This window comes from Colobus angolensis, unplaced genomic scaffold (assembly GCF_000951035.1).
Source record: "Colobus angolensis palliatus isolate OR3802 unplaced genomic scaffold, Cang.pa_1.0 Scaffold121, whole genome shotgun sequence".
Taxonomy (NCBI): Eukaryota; Metazoa; Chordata; class Mammalia; order Primates; family Cercopithecidae; genus Colobus; species Colobus angolensis.
The window spans coordinates 8,790,175-8,809,276 of record NW_012113253.1 but is presented as its reverse complement, the minus strand read 5'-3'; the positions used below and the strand labels follow the sequence as shown (position 1 = coordinate 8,809,276).

The following is a 19,102-nucleotide window of genomic DNA, read 5'->3' as shown; positions in this document are numbered from 1 at the left end:
CTGTTTATTTCATATTCCATTTTGTCATATTTATGGTCTTCGATCTATTGTAGATAATCATGGCTTTTAGAGGTAAAAGCAATCATAGTCATAACCAAATCCAGTCCCTCACTTTTTTCAGGTGAAGAAACTGGGCTACAAAGTTTTAAATGCAACATTATACAGCTTTTTGATGGTAGAGTTTTTACTAGAGTAAAGGTCTAGTGATTAGTGTATCTTTCAGTAAAGTCCCTTATTAATTTTTAATGTATATGAACTGAACTTTTCTAATCCCAGCTTGTATTGTTTATATTAATAGTAGAATAATGACAATATAGTATCTGACATTTACTGAGCATTTACCTGCCAAATGCGCTATTAACCACTGTCCATTTATTCTACTCAGCACTCACGATTACTCTGTGAAGTAGCTAGTGATTTATACCTATTTTACAGACGAGAAAACTTAGAATAGTTTAATAAATTTCTGGGCTCATGATGTGTTTAATTTCTTTGCATATCCTGCAGTATTTAACCTCAGAAATTATGTTTTTCTTCCTCTTCTATCTTGGATAAAATCTTAGGAGAAAATTCATGTATAAGCTACTTTTTGCTTAGGAAATATATAGCAAGACTTCTAAAAAATTTAAAAAACAAAGAGAAAATGAAAATTAGTGTTGGAAGTAGGCACTGATGTTTTTTCTGGGTTCCCCTAATGATCTGTGGCAACCCCACTAACCAGTGGGTTTGGATTTTGATTACCAAAAGGGAGTGTGGGCAAGAAGGGAGGAATTGGAAGCGATGTTCCACTTCAGTAAGCTCATAACTTCAAAGCGCTAGTGAAAAGGTAGACCGTTTCAAAAATCTGTTTCACTCGAGATTTAACAAAGAAGATTCTTTGTGTTGGCCTTGATTGGGAAGGGAGAGGATGCTTTCCTGGAGATTTTGTAACCACAACTCTGTCCTCATTCAGATTTTAATTTCTTGCCTGACCTAGGAACTACTGAACTAATTAGTTAAAATGTGATCCTTAGTGGGTTAATTACGTCCCTGAGTATTTAGTGGTGAGTACAAGTATTTGCTGTGGCACATACCCTTACATCTGACAATGTATGTGAAAAAGAAAGCCTTGTGAAATGTAAACTCATAATCTAAAATTACAAAGAATTTGAGTAAATAATTCACCAAGAGCAAGACTGAGCAGAAACCTCCAGTGGCCAAATTCAACTTCTATAATGTCAGATTATAATATATCAGAAACAGTATAAAATACTTTTTAAAAGTAATTGAAGAAGTAAAAGATGGAATTGAAATTACAAGAGAGACACAAGATACTATCATAAGGACTAGAGAATTTTTATAATGAAAAAAATTTTTGAAAGTCAGAAGTCCTTAATGGATTAAATGGATTAAACAGCAGATTACACACAGCCAAAGACACTATAAGTGAACTGGAAGGTGGTTATAAAGAAGTTTCCCAGAATGCAACATTGAAAATAGAGATGATATGTGAAATACAGTCAACAGATACGGATGCTAGAATGAAAAGATTATTTCTATCAACTCTCAGAACTAGAAAGTGGGAGGGCTGGTGGCTCAAGCTCTCCCAGAAATACAGAGCTCTCTCAAGCTCTCTCTGAAATACAGTCAACAGATATGGATGCTAGAATGAAAAGATTATTTCTATCAACTCTCAGAACTAGAAAGTGGGGGAGGGCGGTGGCTCAAGCTTGTAATCCCAGCACTTTGGGAGGCCGAGACGGGCGGATCACGAGGTCAGGAGATTGAGACCATCCTGGCTAACGGTGAAACCCCGTCTGTACTAAAAAATACAAAAAACTAGCCAGGCGCGGTGGCGGGTGCCTGTAGTCCCAGCTACTCGGGAGGCTGAGGCAGGAGAATGGCGTGAACCCGGGAGGCGGAGCTTGCAGTGAGCTGAGATCCGGCCACTGCACTCCAGCCTGGGCGGCAGAGCAAGACTCCATCTCAAAAAAAAAAAAAAAGAAAGTGGAAGAGAAGCAATATTTATTGACTTTTTTACCCCTGACAAAATAGATGTGAGATGTGAATTTTCAGACCTAAGAATCATAAATTCCAAGCAGGAAAAATAAACCTAAACCTCTAAGTAGACACATTGTGGTGAAACTCTGGTGTACTAAAGATAAGCATGAACCTTTAAAAGCAACCAGAGGGAAAATAAATTAATGGCATGATCTGCCAACATACATGTTAATTATTCAGTTTCCTGCAGTTGGTAGTGAAGATGTCAAGGATAGAGAAAATTTATTTCTTCTTGAACATATATTATATTTGAGGCATAGTATTAACCTATTTGGAATAGGTTAATTGGCTGGAAAGGGGAGGATCACTAGATTGAATTGGATGGGATCACTAGATCCCTTCTTTGAAGTCCACATACAGTCTACTGATCCTCCCCTTTCTAACCAATGTGAGTTATTGAATCTTCTTGTGAGACTATATCTAGAAGTTGTAAGTTCCTCTGTATTCTGAAGAACCAAACTCTGTCCCCTTCCAAATAAAAATACTTAATTTTCTAGTCTCTGGTACCCAGAAATGTTCTTATTCCCACATTTGGAATTATGACATAGTAGATCAATCAAAGTTAAGTAAATAAGCTTATAATGGAACAAGTCACTTGAGTTTTTGAGTTTTTTTTTTTTAATTTAATTTTTTTAAGAGCAGTTTTAGGTTCACAGTACAATTGAGAAGAAGGTACAGAGATTTCCCATATACTCCCACCCCAAAACATGTATAGTCTGTCTCCCCTATTATCAATTTCGATATCCCCCATCAGAGTGATACATTTGTTACCTTCATGAACCTACACTGATGTGTCACAATTACTCAAGTCCATAGCCTACTTTGGATTTTACTCTTAGTGTTGTATATTCTATGGAGTTGGGAAAATGTATATGATATGTATCCATCCTTATCATATAGAATATTTCACAGCCCTAAGATTTCTTTGTGTTCCACCTATTTATCCCATCCTCCACCAGCCAAACCCAGCAACCACTGGTCTTTTTACTGTTTCTGTAGTTTTGCCTTTTCAAGAATGTAGCCTTTTCACATTCTCTTAGTAATGTGCCTTATCATGGCTTGATAGCTCATTTCTTTTTAGCAGTAATATTTCTTGTCTGGATGTACCATAGTTTATTCATTACTAAGGGACATCTTGGTTGCTTTTGTGTTTTGGCAACTATCAAAGCTGCTATAAATATCTGTATGCAGGTTTTTGTGTGGACTTGTCTCACCTCCTTTGGGTAAATACCAAAGAGTGTGAATACTGAATGGTATGATAAATGTATGTTTAGTTTTATATGAAACTATCAAACTGTCTTGCAGAGTGACTGTAGCCATTTTGCATTCTCACCAACAGTGAATGAGTTTCTGTTTCTCCACATCCTCACCAGCATTTGGCATTGTTAGTGAGGTTAATTCTTATTAGTAATGCAAATAAGTTTTCTAAGAACGTATGTGGTTAGTGTGACAAAGACATGTAGGAGAGATTGTGATTCATACAATTTAAGAGTTAGAAGCATATTTTATGTATTTATTTTATATTAAGAATTATGTCATAAGCAAGGCGGCAGACTGTATTGCTTTAAATTGAGGCATTTAAAAATCATTCTGTCAAACTGTGAAGCTGAACTTTTACTTGTCAAATGTTTATTTGCCATTGTTTTTGTTTAAAAAAAGAATTACATGTTTGTCAGTAATTGCTTGTTGACTCTTTTTGCTGGTGATTACAGCAATACGGACAGGGATTTCTGAGATGCAAATAGAGGTGGAACAAGGAAAATTAAGCTCCTTTGCAGTGAGCCGAGATCGTGCCACTGCACTCCAACCTGGGCGACAGAGCGAGACTCCGTCTCAAAAAAAAAAAAAAAAAAAAAAAGAGAGAGAAAATTAAGCTCTACTGAACAGACTTTGTGTTTTGTACCTTGTGAATATTTAAAGTTTAGTTCTGTCATTTAGTGATCACTGTGAGTTGTACTTTTGAGATTACTTTTTGTTTCATGTTGTTTCAGTGGTTATATTTTATGTTCTGCTGAAAATACTAAGTGCTTTTTACCTGGATATTTTGACTTAACCCTAGAATGGGTCACTATATCTTTTTTTTTGTTGTTAAAATCATTATAATCAACAACAATAATAAAACTACCTCTACCTTTTTAAGTGTGCTGTCTCTTAAAGTTTCTCTTTTCAGAGGGAGATTTTTACAGCCCTTGTCACCTATTGAATCTTAGAACTAACTAACTTTCTTGGTACACCTGTCTTATTAGTATTTCCTAGCAAGTCACTTTTATTTAGGCTTTTCACTTTCTTCTTATGTGCTAAATCTTCCCCTCATTTCACTTTCTCCTTTTATTTTTCCCCTGAAAGGATAATACTTACTTCTTACTATATAGTATAAAAGATTTGGAAGCTCTTGACTATCTCTTTAATGCATCTTTTAAAATAATTTACTTCTTTCCTCTTTCAGAAACCTTTATTATAGTTACACTCTCCTGTGATTTTGTTATTTCCCAGTATCAATATGGCTCCTGGCTGTTTGAATGTTTTGGATGGTCGTTTGTTGTTGTTGTTGTTGTTTCAAACAGGGTCTGGCTTTGTTTCTAGGCAAGAGGGTACTGGCATGACGATGACTCACTGAAGCCTCAGGCAATCCTCCCACCACAGCCTCCCAAAGTAGCTGAGACCACAGGTGTGTGTCACCATGCCTGGCTAATTTTTAAATTTTTTGTCGAGATGGGGTCCCATTATGTAGCCCAGACTTGTCTCAAACTCCTGAGCTCAAGTGATCTTCCTGCTTTGGCCTCCCAAAGGGCTGGGATTAAAGGCATGAACTGCATCCGGCCAATCTTTTGTTTTATTTTATTAAATTATAGCTTTGCAAGGCTTGTAACAAACAGAGCAGTCTTCTGGCCCCCCGTCATCTTTACTGCTTTTTAGAGGCAATCATTTTTCAACTTTTTCTTAGATATATACCTCTAAATTTCTAAATAGTAGTCTTTGTCGCAGTTTTCTTTTTTTTTTCTAATAAAGCTCTTTTTATTTTTTATTATTTATTTATTTATTTTATTATTATTATACTTTAAGTTCTAGGGTACATGTGCATAACGTGCAGGTTTGTTACATATGTCTACTTGTGCCATGTTGGTGTGCTGCACCCATCAACTCGTCAGCACCCATCAACTCGTCATTTACATCAGGTATAACTCCCAATGCAATCCCTACCCCCTCCCCGTGATAGGCCCCGATGTGTGATGTTCCCCTTCCAGAATCCAAGTGATCTCATTTTTCAGTTCCCACCTATGAGTGAGAACATGCGGTGTTTGGTTTTCTGTTCTTGCGATAGTTTTTCCCATGTTTTTCCATAGAGAAAGTCAGTGTTGGCCCTAAAAGCTAAATCATTCTCTCGGTTAGGCAGGGGTATGTCGATGTTATCTACATACTTACTATTGAATATGAGGATATATTAGTTTTCTATTGCTGCTGTGACAAATTCCCATAAACTTAGTGCCTTCAAACAACACACATTTATTTTCTTACAATTACGTAGTTTAGAAGACTGAAATGGGTCTCAGACTAAAATCAAGGTGTCAGTAGGGCTCCTTTTTAGAGGCTCTAAGGTAAAACCCCTTTCCCTGTCCTTTCTAGCTTTTAGAAATTTCCTGAATTCCTTGGCCTGTGACCCCTTCCCCCATCTCTAAAGCCAGCAATGTTACATTTCCATGACTGTGCATCTGTCATCACATCTCTTTCTCTGACTCTTCTTTTTTGCCTCCTCCTACTACTTTTAAGGAGTCTTCTGACTACATTGGGTTCACCTGAATAATCTGGGATCATCTCCCTATTTCAAGGTCAGCTGATTAGGAATCTGAATTTCCCTTTCCATAATAATATGACATGGTCACAGGTCCTGAGATTTGGCATATGAACATCTTTGGGGGGGCCACTATTCTGCCTGTCATAGAAGATTTAGTTTTTAGGGCCAATACTCACAGCCTTTATCTCTTATTCCTTTTCCTAAATCTTTGAGTGTAATTATATCACAGTTTTTGCTTAAATCTATACTAAGTATGAACATATTATAAACATGTATGTATGAGTTAGAATATGCTACCATTGCATTTATTTTTCTTATAAAACTTGTATTCTTGGAGTTAATAACTGTCTTGGAGTTAACTGTCTTTTTGTTGTTGTGGTTGATTAGTGTTTTATGTACTTATTTTTAATTAATTCCCCCAAACTCTGACATAAACATATCGTCTCTCAATGCCTTCAGGTGCATGAGATAATTACTTTCAATTTTTGGAGTCATTGTTTTTTTAAATGGTCGTTCCTCCTGCTTTTCTCTTTGTTCCCTAGGCCTAGTATAGAGATGTCTTGAAATTTCCTTTTATCATTTTCCTGGGATTTCCTTTTCTCCTATTGAATCCCGTTTCTTAGACCATATATGTTACTCTTTCTTGATTTACTCTCTTTTTTAGATGGAGCAAAATCCTCTGGTTATCTTCCTGGTATAGGAAGTAAACTTTTTTCAGGTCTGACATGTTTGAATGAATCTTCATTTTATCTTTATATGTAATTGATTGGACTGTATATAGATTTTTAGGGTGGGAGTGATTTTCCTACAGAAATTTGAAAGCATCACTTTATTGTCTTCTTGCTTTTGGCATTTCTGTTGAGAAGTTTGATGCCATTCTAATTGTTTAACCTTTTTTTGTCACCTGTTTTTGTTTTTATGTGTATGTGTCTGTCTTATGTCAGAAGCTTTTAGGAGTGTCTCTTTAGCCCTAATGTTCAGGTGGTATGAGTTTATGTGTGTGTTTTTTTCATTTGTTATACTGGATACATAGTAAACACTTTTAATTTGGAACTCCTTTTCTACAGTTTGGGAAATACTCTTGAACTATGTTTTTGATTATTTTCCCCATTTTCTTTTAATAGTTCCTTCTAGACCTTTTGTTTTTTAGATATTGGATTGCTTATGTTGATCTTTTCATTTTATTTACATTTTTCTTCCATTTTCATTCTCTGGATTTTTTGGTTTTAATTTCTGGGAGATTTTCTCAACTTTATTTTCCAATCTATTTATTAAAGATAATTAGCATCATATTTTTAATTTCTAAGTGCTTGTTTTTGTTGTTTGTATATTTTAAATAAATGTTCATTTCCTAATGCAGTATCTTCTGTACTCTCTTTGAGGACAGAAATCATTATTATTATTATTTGAAGTTTTCTTTTGCTCCTGGCTTTGTCTGTTTACCCCATGTTCCTTTTCTTTATGTTTTAAAATAATATCTGCCTGTCACACTTGTGATTTCCATCTAATATTTAACAATCCTTCATATTGCAGAATGAAGTACAAAATAACTGAAACCTCTGTGTGAGGTTGGAATTTGTTGATTGTAGGGGAATTGGACACACAGCTCATTTTTGGTTTGAGGATAATCGATTATCAGTGTCATGGTTCCTTTTTCTTGAGCTTGCTCGTTTTTACAGAGAGAAAGCCGTCCATTTCCTTCTTGAGGTTTCTAAGCCTGGTACTTAGTAAAGGAAGGGGAGATTTCATTATCAGGAATCCAGAATCCAGATTCTAAGATAATTCCCCCCTTTTAGCATATGGTTGTATTTCATATTTCTCAGTTGAGAGTCCTCCTGGTTTAACCTCTCCAAAGTAAACCCTTCAGTCTTCTGCCAGGTGAGTGTCAGGTAGTTACTGACACTCATGGATTAGAGGAGAGAATTCTACATGGATTAAGAAAAATGATGTTTGGTCACTAGATAAAATTTTAGTCACCTCCTCATCTTTCTAACCTCATCTGCATCCCTGCCTTCAGTGCTGCGTGGCCTCTTTTTAATTCTTATATTTCTGGGGCTTATTGCAGGATAAATTGGCTTATTAGTTTAATTACCCACAGGCACTTCTCTCTGTTCTACTAAGGCTACTCATTGCTACTTGTTCATCAGATATCCATCTTTCCAAATTTAGATGATAGCTCTTGCTTGTTTGAGAGCAGCCTATTTGGCTCTTGTCTTTTTATTTTTGGTTCTTTGTTAGTTTAGTGCCTTAGAATAATTTCTTAATAGTCTTTTGGTGGACTTCAGTGGGGGAACAGAAGTAATCATATGGTTTTACTCCTTAATCTTTTAATTCCACAGAGATATATAGATCTTTCTTGTTAGTTCATCTTTTAATATGTACATCATAACTACAAAAGTGATCATAAGCTGATTACTGAACACTAGAAAGTTGACACTGAGGGAAAGGTCTCAGTGAGTCTTAAAGAATTATGGAGGGCAAGAAGGTTGGTGGAAAAATAATTAGGGTTAGCCTGGGCATCATAGTGAGACCCTGTCTCTACAAAAAACGCAGGTGTGGTAGAGTACATACCTATAGTCCCAGCTACCCAGGAGGCTGAGATGGGAGGATCACTTGAGCCCAGGGGCTCGAGATTACAGTGAGCTATTAAGTTTAGGAAACTGTAAAAGAAGCCGTGTTATAAAATAATTTTAAAGAAACTCATTTGGTCTATCCATATTCTTTTGCTTTTGTATATACCAGAAACTAATTGAGATTTTTGATTCTGAACACCATCAATGACTCTTTAGGGAATCTTTCAGTAGCTCTTGTTTGCTGACTACTATATAGGTTTCCTGTATTTCTTTTGAAAAATTGGTATTGAATGAGAGTCTGACCCTAAGGCATAAGAGCCAGGGGAGGGCAGGGTATTATTAAGTTCTGTTTCTGTCTCATCATCTAACATAGTGATTGGAACAGGTTAAGTTATCCATTGATTATAGCTCCCTGCAAATACAGTAGATGTTAAATAGAGTTGCTCAGCATCCTTTCTTATAAAGAAAAATGAGATCCAGGCTTTGCCACTTTCTGACTTGGGCCTTTGCAAAATCCTTATTTCTCCAATCCTTTTTTTATATATATATAGAATTAAAATAGTAATAGCTCCTAAGGATTATTTTGTGTGTGCCAAATAAATAAAATAAACTGGGTATCATGCATGGCACTCAGTAAGTGCTCAGTGAATGTTAAGTGCTATGATTACTATTATTGATACTACTGCTGCTGCTTTTATTGCTGCTGCTGCTGCTACTACTACTACTACTACTACTACTACTACTACTACGATGATGATGATGATGATTGTATTAGCATTTTTGGCATCATTTAATTTTCTGAGATATTAAAATTTCCTGAGACGTGAATTTTGAGAATCTGTTAAAAAATGCTTTAAAATGCGTAAAGTTTTAGATACCATTTCATAGGTGTAATGAACTCCTTAAAGTGTGCTGTAGACCATAGGTTTAGAACTCCTTCTCAGAGGATAATGGATACCACTTCAAATGGACACAATTCAGGTGGCAAATATTGGAAAATAGCAACCAATCAGTACACAATTATATAAAGACAAAATACAAATTAGCAAATTAATAGCTTCAAGTGTTAGTCCGTTTTCATACTGCTGTAAAGAACTGCCTGAGACTGGGTAATTTATAAAGGAAAGACATTTAATTGATTCACAGTTCCACATGGCTGGGGAGGGCTCAGGAAATTTACAATTATGGCAGAATGCGAAGGGGAAGCAAGTACCTTCTTCAGATGGTGGCAGGAGAGAGAATTGCCAGCGAATGAGGAAGTGCCATGCTTTAAAAACCATTAGATCTTGTGAGAACTCCCTCAGTATCATGAGAACAGCATGAGGGAAACTGCTCCCATAATCCAGTCACTTCCCACCTGGTTCTTCCCTTAAAACCTTGAGATTATAATTCAACGTGGGGTTTGGGTGGGGTCACAAAGCTAAACCATATCATAAGGGTTGATTTGGGACAAGGTATTTCTCAGGATAACATTCTCTAACCATTTGCAAATCATTTAATGTGCTTGTTAAATAGCAGAATTCTGGGCCATAGCCCAGGATGACTGAATCATAATTTCTTTGAGAGATTATGAGTCTTCTTGAATACCCTAAAGTTTAAAGTCAAGGATTTTAGAATGTTTACTACAACTATCATAGAAAGTGTATGATCTTCTTAACTATTCATACATAGTTAAAGAAGCTTCAAAAACAAAGGATGGAATTTATTTAACCAAAGTGTGGAAAGGGAAAAATAGGCAAAATTACGTTGGTGGGTTTTCATGAATAGTTGGCAAAATGAGTGACGAAGTCTTCTGTGATGGGATCAGATTGTGTTAAACACCCTAGATTTTTCACATAGTAACTGTTGTCCTCTGGGCAAAAATTAGTTACCTTCTCTGATCTATTGTATCCTCATCTGTAAAATGAAAATAATAATAATATCTATAATATAGGCCTGGTGTAAGGACTGAATGAGAAAATGTACATAACACATACTGAAGTCCTCAGTAAATGTTAATTGATTAGAGTTAATTGTCATTATCATCATCATCATCACTATCATCATCATTTTAGTGGTGGTTATCCATACTGTCAGTATAATATTCTTAAGGTTTCTTTGCCTGTATAATTCTCACCTACCCTTAAGGATCAAAATGAGGTTCTCCCTTTTGATTACATTTTTCTAACCATTTATTTATGGGAATCACTACCTTCTGTGCTTTTATATCCTTTAGCAAGTAGTATATAATAAAGATGTTAATATCTACTTTTTTGGTTAATTGATAAAAATTTATTTGCTTCCTATTTATCTACACAGAGCAAGTGAATTTTATTTATAAGCTATTGTATTTTAACACAGGAGCTATTTGAGCTACAGGTTGAGTGATTCCCTACTCTGAAAATTCAAAATCTGAAGTGTTCTAAAATCTGAAACTTTCTGAGAGCCAACGTGACTCTCAAAGGAAATGTTCACTGGAGCATTTTTGGTTTTTGATTTTCAGAGTGGAGATGCTCCACTGGTAAATATATATTACAAATATTCCAAAATTCAACAAAATCCAAAATTCAAGACACTTCTGCTCCCAAGTATTTTGTATAAGGCATCCTCGATCTGTATTTTGTTTCTGTTTCCTCATTTCACCTGACCAAGATATTTCAGAGAATTTGTTTACTCAGGTAGTTTTTTTTTTTTTTTTTCTTGAGACGGAGTCTCACTCTGTCGCCAGACTGGAGTACAGTGGCGCGATCTCTGTTCACTGCAACCTCTGCCTCCCGGGTTCAAGTGATTCTCCTGCCTCAGCCTCCATAGCAGCTCGGACTACAGGTGCATGCCACCATGCCCAGTTAATTTTTGTATTTCTTTTTTAGTAGAGACAGGATTTCACCATGTTGACCAGGATGGTCTCGGTCTCTTGACCTCGTGATCCGCTTGCCACGGTGGATCACGCCACGGTGCGTGCACCACCATGCCCGGCCTAGATGGAGACATTTAAACATAAAACTACCTGAGTAAGGCCAGGCCGCGGTGGCTAACACCTGTAATCCCAGCACTTTGAAAGGCCCAGGTGAGTGGATCACCTGAGGTCAGGAGTTCAACACCCGCCTGGCCAATATGGTGAAACCTCCTCTCTACTAAAAATACAAAAATTAGCCAGGCTGGTGGAACGTGCCCGTAATCCCAACTACTAGGGAGACTGAGGCAGGAGAATTGCCTGAACCCAGGAGGCAGAGATTGTAGTGACCTGAGACTGCACCACTGCACTCCAGCCTGGGTGACAGAGCGAGACTCTGTCTCAAAAAAAAAAAAACCATAAAATAAAGTCTTCACCTAAATTAAACTCGACTGTATAAGTTAAATTTGTTTTAAAAAGAAAAATCTTACTCTGTTTTCTAAAGCCAAATATGATTTTAAAAACTGTTTATTGTTTTTTTTAAAGTATTTGTACATTTACTTTTATTTCTTGTGCTTGACTAATCAAGAATTGACTGCGTAAGTATAGTTATGAGAGTTCTGACCATTTATTTTAAATCTGCATCCTTTCACCTCTGAAACACTAAACTATGAAACCTAACACAAATACTGTAAGAACATCTGAGGTAGATAGTTAAAGTATAATTAAGTTTAAATGCCTTGGTGAAGGAGTATAAAAATTATTTAAATTCAATCGGCTAGTACATTTGCAGTTTTCTTTTATTAGGTGTGAAATCTAAGAATCTCCTGCCAACTCTTGAAGGCTCAATCCAGAATGTTGAATTGAAGTACTGCAGCACATCATTGGTCAAATGTGCCTCTGGGACCATGGGATCAATAAAAATTTGTGCCAAAGCCCCAGGTATGTGCAGCTGGACCGTGTAAAACTTTATTGCCTGTATAGGAGAATTGGCCTTACATTTTACAAGGAATGTTACTGAAACAAGAATTTACTCATTGTTTCTGTGAATCAGACGTTTTAAATTTTTACTTAGAAATTTTTCTAATTGTACCAGGATGATACTTCTTGACTTTAACAAATTAATTTTTATTTAGGGAAAAATACTGAGTTTTATGAATGGTTATGAGGGAGAAAAAGGAATGTTTATTATACTTTTTGGGGGAATAGGAGGTGTGTGTGTGTGTGTGTGTGTGTGTGTGTATATATGTGTGTGTGTGTATATATATACACACACATATATATAAAACACTTAAAATTAAATTTAAAAGTTGTTATTATAATATAATTAAATAGGAGACCCAACTGTTTTTAAATTTTGGTTGCAAATGACTTTACCTTCCTACCAATATTTTATTTCATAATATATTTTTAAAACTATTTGTGATTTTTTTCAGTGCAAAGTGATTTTAAGGTAAGTTTATAAAGGTCCAGATTTCATTTAATTTTTAGAAGACAGTGTGTTGTTTCCTTTTATAACCTTTTCTGGACATGTTCTGCATTCATTAGCAAATATGAAAACTTAAGAGTTAAAAATGCTTTACATTTTATGAAACTCAGTATAATTAAATGTATAGCTAATATCAAATAAAATAGAAATGTTATATTATGGTGTTAGTATATTTTAAAATCAAACATTCTCAAGTGACTCATGTTTTATTTTTGTTATTGTCTTACAAATATTTCTTTTCAGTTGATAGTGGAAAAGAGAAGTTGATTCCCTTGCTTCAGGGTCCTTCCGACACTAAAGACCTTCATGGCACCAAGTGGCTCAATGAGAGTAGAAAGCCAGAGTCTCTCTTAGCTCCAGATTTGATGGCCTTCACGATCCAAGTTCCACAATATATTGACTACTGCCACAATTCTGGTAAGTACAAACCTATCATTATTCCCTTATTTTGCATTTTTTTTTCCCAGAAAGGCTTTTAAAATTGGTATTTTTTTTTTTTTTTTAGCTATTTTTGTCAATTGGCTTTCTCTGCAGTTGTGCTTTTTCAAAATTCAGATTAAGAATTTTTGTATCACTTTTGTTAATTGAAATGTGTTTATAAATAATAATGATTTTATTTATATGACAGAATTTAGCTGTATGTATAGTGGTTAACTTCAGATTCACCTATATAAGGAACAACTGAGTTTTAAAATATAGCATATCATTATAATGCAGACTTTCTAGGGATAGTAGCACTTTGTAACCCACAGTTTGTCATGTGTAAATTAGGTGTTTTTACCTTCTATAATTTTTTTGGAATGAAAAGATTTGATGGTAGAACTGAGAAAAAAATCTCAGAGGTCATTATCTCATTTTTTAGAGTTTTTTTTTTTTTTTTCTGGTAGCACTTTGAATAGAGTCTATTTCATTTTATTCTACACTGTAATAGCAGAGCTATACCTCTCATGTTGAGAGGAGGTATCAGAAGGATCAATGAAGACTGAGAAAAGAAAAATGTATGGTAGGTAGAGATCACTATCAGCCATGAATTCACTTAGCCAGTATGTGGTTAGCAAAGTCAGGCTGTTCAGTCAATGAGGCTAGCAACATGATAGTAATATAGACATTTGTTTTAAAAGATAGGTGGTCCACATTTTCTCTCTAGAAGTAACTGGCTAGTGAGTAGTTTCAAATAGTTGCTTAAGAGTAGAGCTTCATTAACATTATTCAATAACTACTGTAGCTTATTGAAAGTGTGTTCAGCACTAGTATGTTCAAGTAGAAACTATGAAAAGATTTGCAATTAACTGAGCAGAGACTATGTAGAGGTGAATATTGAATAAAGCAGTACACAAGTGAATATATAGAGGGACACAAAACATTTGAAAGATGAATATATTATGGTAATATTTGCAGTTGAGTGGCATCCACACTGAAAACTGGAAATTAGTATTTGAAAGGTGAGTCTAAGGATGCTGTCTGTCAGCATGCTTCTAAGGACAGCACACCTCAAAAATAAGATTTCAGCCTAGTAAGAATGGGTATGGAACCATAAAGAACGAATGACTAGAGGATGACTCCAGGATCCAAAGTAGGGCTGTCGCTGTAGAGAAAAGATTTTACCAATGTCTTAAGGCAGGGATTGGTAAACACTTTATTAAAGGACCTGACAGCTAATATTTTAGGGTTTATGGCCCATAGTCTCTGTCTCAACTGTTTCTGCTGTTGTAGCACAAAAATAGCTACAGACGAGACTTAGATGAATGGATGTGACTGCGTTTCAATAAAGCTTTATTTATAAAAGCACGAAGTGGGCCAGATTTGGCCTATGTGGTTTGTCTAACATGGTTATAGAAAGAAGGAATTGGTGGATAAATATCATGGCTTTGTTAATGCCTATTTAATCATGTTCCTTAAATATATTGTTTAGTAAACTTCTTTATAGAATTACCCATATAATAATTTTTGTTTTCAAATAATAAACCTAAGATGATACTAAAATGACCAGACCATTCAGTTACAATTTTGATACCTAAGAAGATATTAATCTTACTAGAATCTTGCCACTGAAGAAAATTCTTGAGTTAGACAGGAACTCCTAATATTTGGTTTACCATATATACAATTAAAATAAATTAATAAGTTGAGTGTATTTAAATAATCTGTCCTTCTAACAATATTTATATTATCTTTTGTAATTTAAATGCATTTCTAGGATCACAAAATTTTATTTGTGGTTTTAACTTTTTATATGGCTCTAAAAGTAAACTGGTATAAGAAAAATTATCTGTGACACCTATAATATTTATAAAGTTTTAACTTTTTCTTGCTGTTAAGGAAATTCACCTAATCTGCAACATTAGTGTTATGTATAATGGTATGTTTATGGATTTGTGTGTAAAATTTTAATGTGATCATGTATTTAGTGCTTTGAAAATTTTCCTTTGGGTATGTTTTAAACCTAAAATGTAATATATTTTAACTTAAAACTACATTCACATAGTTTATTTGGGGCATTTTTAAATTTAAATTTTTCATCTACCCTAGAACTGCCACCCACATTCATGGCTTAGGTATTTATGATATGGTTTAGAGCGCTAATAAGTACTATTTTTATGCCAGTTTTAAAATAATTTGGATTAATCTTATGTTCTTGTAACAAGATTTACATTGGGTGTGTATGTGAGTATAATTGATGTTATAGACAAATCATAAGTAAATCTTAAATGAAAAAATTAATAATTCATTAACAGTCCTTCAAGACTTTACTAAAATATTATACTTTCAGCAAGTACTTTCCTGACCATTGTATCTAAATTTCTCTCTCTGTCTCCTACACACATATTGACACTTCTTATTTCTCTATACTTCTTTAGTTTTCCTTAGTACTTATCAGAATCTACCATACTCTCTATGTTAATGATTTATAATGTTGATTGTTTCCCCTGCTATTAGAATTTTATGCTTCATTTGTGCAGGATGTTTTGTCTCATTTTGGTCACTGCTGTATTCCCAGTGTCTAGACCAGTACCTGGTACATAAGCTAACAATAAATACTTATTGAATGGATAAGCAAGTAACTGATGATTACATTTACTTTTCTTTGGTTTTTGAAGTTGAAGCATCTAATGGAATAGAGACAGGAATCTTTCCAGAGGCTTAAGGGAAGAAAAAGATGTTAGGTGGTTAAATCTTTTAGGTGAACAGTTAAAGGGAAGCATGAGTGGTCTCTGCTTGTGTTTTCACAAACAGATAGATGTCTAGGTGAGGTTGTTAATGAACTTTTCCCATGAGCTTATAGAATTTGAATGATGATCATACTAACTGGCTTTTTTAGGGTCATGGCATGACGTGTGGAAGACAGCTGCCCCTTGTGCATATACTCAAATTGAGGGGGATGGATGGTTAAACTGGGGACCAGCAAATGTTGCAGATGCTATGTAAAAGTCAATTAGAAAGTGAGTTTTTAGAGGAGCTAATTACCTAAGCAGCCTTTTGACTGTGATTTGAGAATGTGAGGGAATGGACAGCTTTATTAATGGGGATTTGGAATTATGATGGAAAGAAATATTAATGGTATTAGTAAAACTCATAGAAACAATACTTTACAATAAAAAAATCACATTTGTGTAAATTATTTTATTTACTTACAAATCAAAACTGTTTTAGGCAGAGAAAATATAATTTGTGTCTTGCAGAGGAGGAAATAGATGCCTAGAAGTTCAATGACTTGTCCAATTGCCTAGCAAGTCAGACTTTGAACTAGAACTTGGAACTTCTAACTGTACATTTTCCCACCATGTTGGGTGTTGGGCTGTTTATCATTTTCTCTTTTAACCTTAGAATCCACCTTACTGAACACTGTATCCTTCAGTCTTAAAAGTTCTTAATGTAAAGGATCTCCTTTTTTACTTTATATTAAGCACTGTCAAAAGAGCCACACTGTCATCTTATAGCATTGCTTTGTCTTTGAAGTTTCAGCAATTCCCTTTACACTTACCCCTCTTCCCTCCTTGATTGCATTCTGTACTTGACAAACTGATTAACAGCAAAGGAGCTGAATGCTCTTATTAGAATACAATGTGCCAGCACACATTCTGTATTTATGGTTACTACTCAGGGGAACCATTTAATGTCACATTTCTTAGTTTTGTATAGATACAACAGGTCAAATAGGGAAATAGATGCTTCTCTGGTTCCTTCGTAGGTAGAAGCACTTGGTGACTATAACTGATATATGTAAAACATTTAAAAATAGGTTCAGCCAGGTGCAGTGTCTCATCTCTGTAATCCCAGCACTTTGGGAAGGGTGAGGTGGAAGGATCACTTGAGCCTGGGAGGCAGAGGTTGCAATGAGCCAAGGTCGCATACTGCACTGTAGCCTGGGTGACAGAATACAACCCTGTCTCAAAAATAAATAAAAATAAAAATGGGGTTCTAAATATTTTTCTTCCCCTCCTTTTTTTTTTTGGAGACAGAACCTTGCCCACGCTGGAGTGCCGTGGGCACGATCTCAGCTTACTGAAACCTCCGCTTCCTGGGTTCAAATGATTCTCATGCCTTACAGAGGCGCACCACCACGTCTGGCTGATTTTTGTATTTTTAGTAGAGACGGGGTTTCACCATGTTGGCCAGGCTGCTCTTGAACTCCTGGCCTCATGTAATCCACCCGCCTTAGCCTCCCAAAGTGTTGAGATTACAGGCATGAGCCACTGTGCCCGGACTCCCTTGTCTTTTTATTATAGATTTTGGCTCTTCTTATGCTATATTTTGCGTATGATTCGTAGCAGGTTCTGCTTGCTAAAGAGTTCTGAGTCTTTGTTAATCATGGTATTAATGTGTAAATAAATTTTGAAGTGTCTGCTATTTAGGGATATAAAATGACCATGAATTACTATCAGCTTAGAATCAAAAGAATTTAGCCCATCATTTCAATTTTTTTTTTGAAACGGAATCTCGCTCTGTCACCCAGGCTGAAGTGCAGTGACGTGATCTTGACTCACTGCAACCTCCGCCTCCCAGGTTCATGCCATTCTCCTGCCTCAGCCTCCCAAGTAGCTGGGACTACAGGTGCCCGCTACCATGCCCAGCTAATTTTTTGTATTTTTAGTGGAGACGGGGTTTCACTGTGTTAGCCAGGATGGTCTCAGTCTCCTGACCTTGTGATCCACCCACCACAGCCTCCCGAAGTGCTGGGGTTACAGGCATGAGCCATTGCGCCTGGCCCGTCATTTCAATTTCTAAGCCAGTGTTAGGAGTTCTGTTTACATGTCTCCTGCTTTCTATTTGCTCTAGCTCTGCTGGCCTTTTTTGATGTTCTCTGTGGTGGTTATGTATTTACATGTACTGTTTTTTCTGTCTAGGATTCTCACAACCATCCTTACCCTTTTTATACCTGTTTATTTCCAGCTCAGTCTCAAGATCTCAGCTCAACTACTGTTTATCCAAGGAAGCCTTCTGTGACTGCCTTTTCCCTACTCCCTCCCAAGCCACTCAATTTAATTAAGTACCTCTTTTACATTCTTTCATAGCTGTTAAGATGGTGTATATTTATATATGTCTTTACCACTTGACAGTAAGTTCCATGCGGGCAGAATTAATCACTGGTTGCTTACCATTTTATCTCCAGGGCCTGTCATTGATTAATGCACAAAGAATGCATGAGAAATCATTTGTTGAATGAATGAATAAATGAATGAACATTTATGACAGATGTTCAAGGGTGTAAATTTGACAGATTAAATAGTAGGTTCTTAATACATGTTAGCCTCCTTTTCTTTTCTCTATTTCTGTTTCTTCTTCCTCTTCCTTTTCCTTCTGCATGTATCTACCACTAGAGAAAATATCTACCAATATCTTCCTCTGTAAGATAGTTCTAATTACTATTAGATTATTTATTCACTGGACTGTAACTTCCATTTCCTGGTCTGATTTTATTCTTGTAAATGACATGAAATAATGTATCAGCCTGAAACATACCTGACAACACATATTATTTTACCTTTTTTACCTTTTTTTTCCTTCCTTTCATTTGGTATTCATCCTCTTTAGTCTCCGGCATTTACTGCTATGGTTGATCATACCCTTTCTATTCAATCCTTAGTTTCTCTTGGCTTCTAAGGGTTCAGAGACAAGTCACTATAGCAGTGGTCCTCAACTGTTTTGGGCACCTGGGACCTGTTTCATGGAAGACAATTTTTCAAAGGACTTGGGTGGTGGGGGATACTTTCCAGATGAAACTTGTCCACCTCAGATCATCAGGCATTAGATTGTCATAAGGAATGTGCAAGCTAGATCCCTTGCGTGCGCATTTCACAACAGGCTTTGTGCTCCTATGAGCATCTAATACTGCT

The 19,102-nt window shown here is 35.7% G+C and overlaps 1 protein-coding gene across 1 annotated transcript in view; it reads left to right on the top strand.

Annotated features, from left to right (window-relative positions):
* The window catches only part of VPS13B (vacuolar protein sorting 13 homolog B (yeast)), an 873,819-nt gene that overhangs the window by 273,486 nt on the left and 581,231 nt on the right, over positions 1-19,102 (top strand). Inside the window, exons 18-19 of the mRNA XM_011931782.1 lie at positions 12,086-12,220; positions 13,011-13,184. Of these exons, the coding sequence (XP_011787172.1) occupies positions 12,086-12,220; positions 13,011-13,184 (309 nt within the window). The remainder of the gene's footprint in view (positions 1-12,085; positions 12,221-13,010; positions 13,185-19,102) is intronic.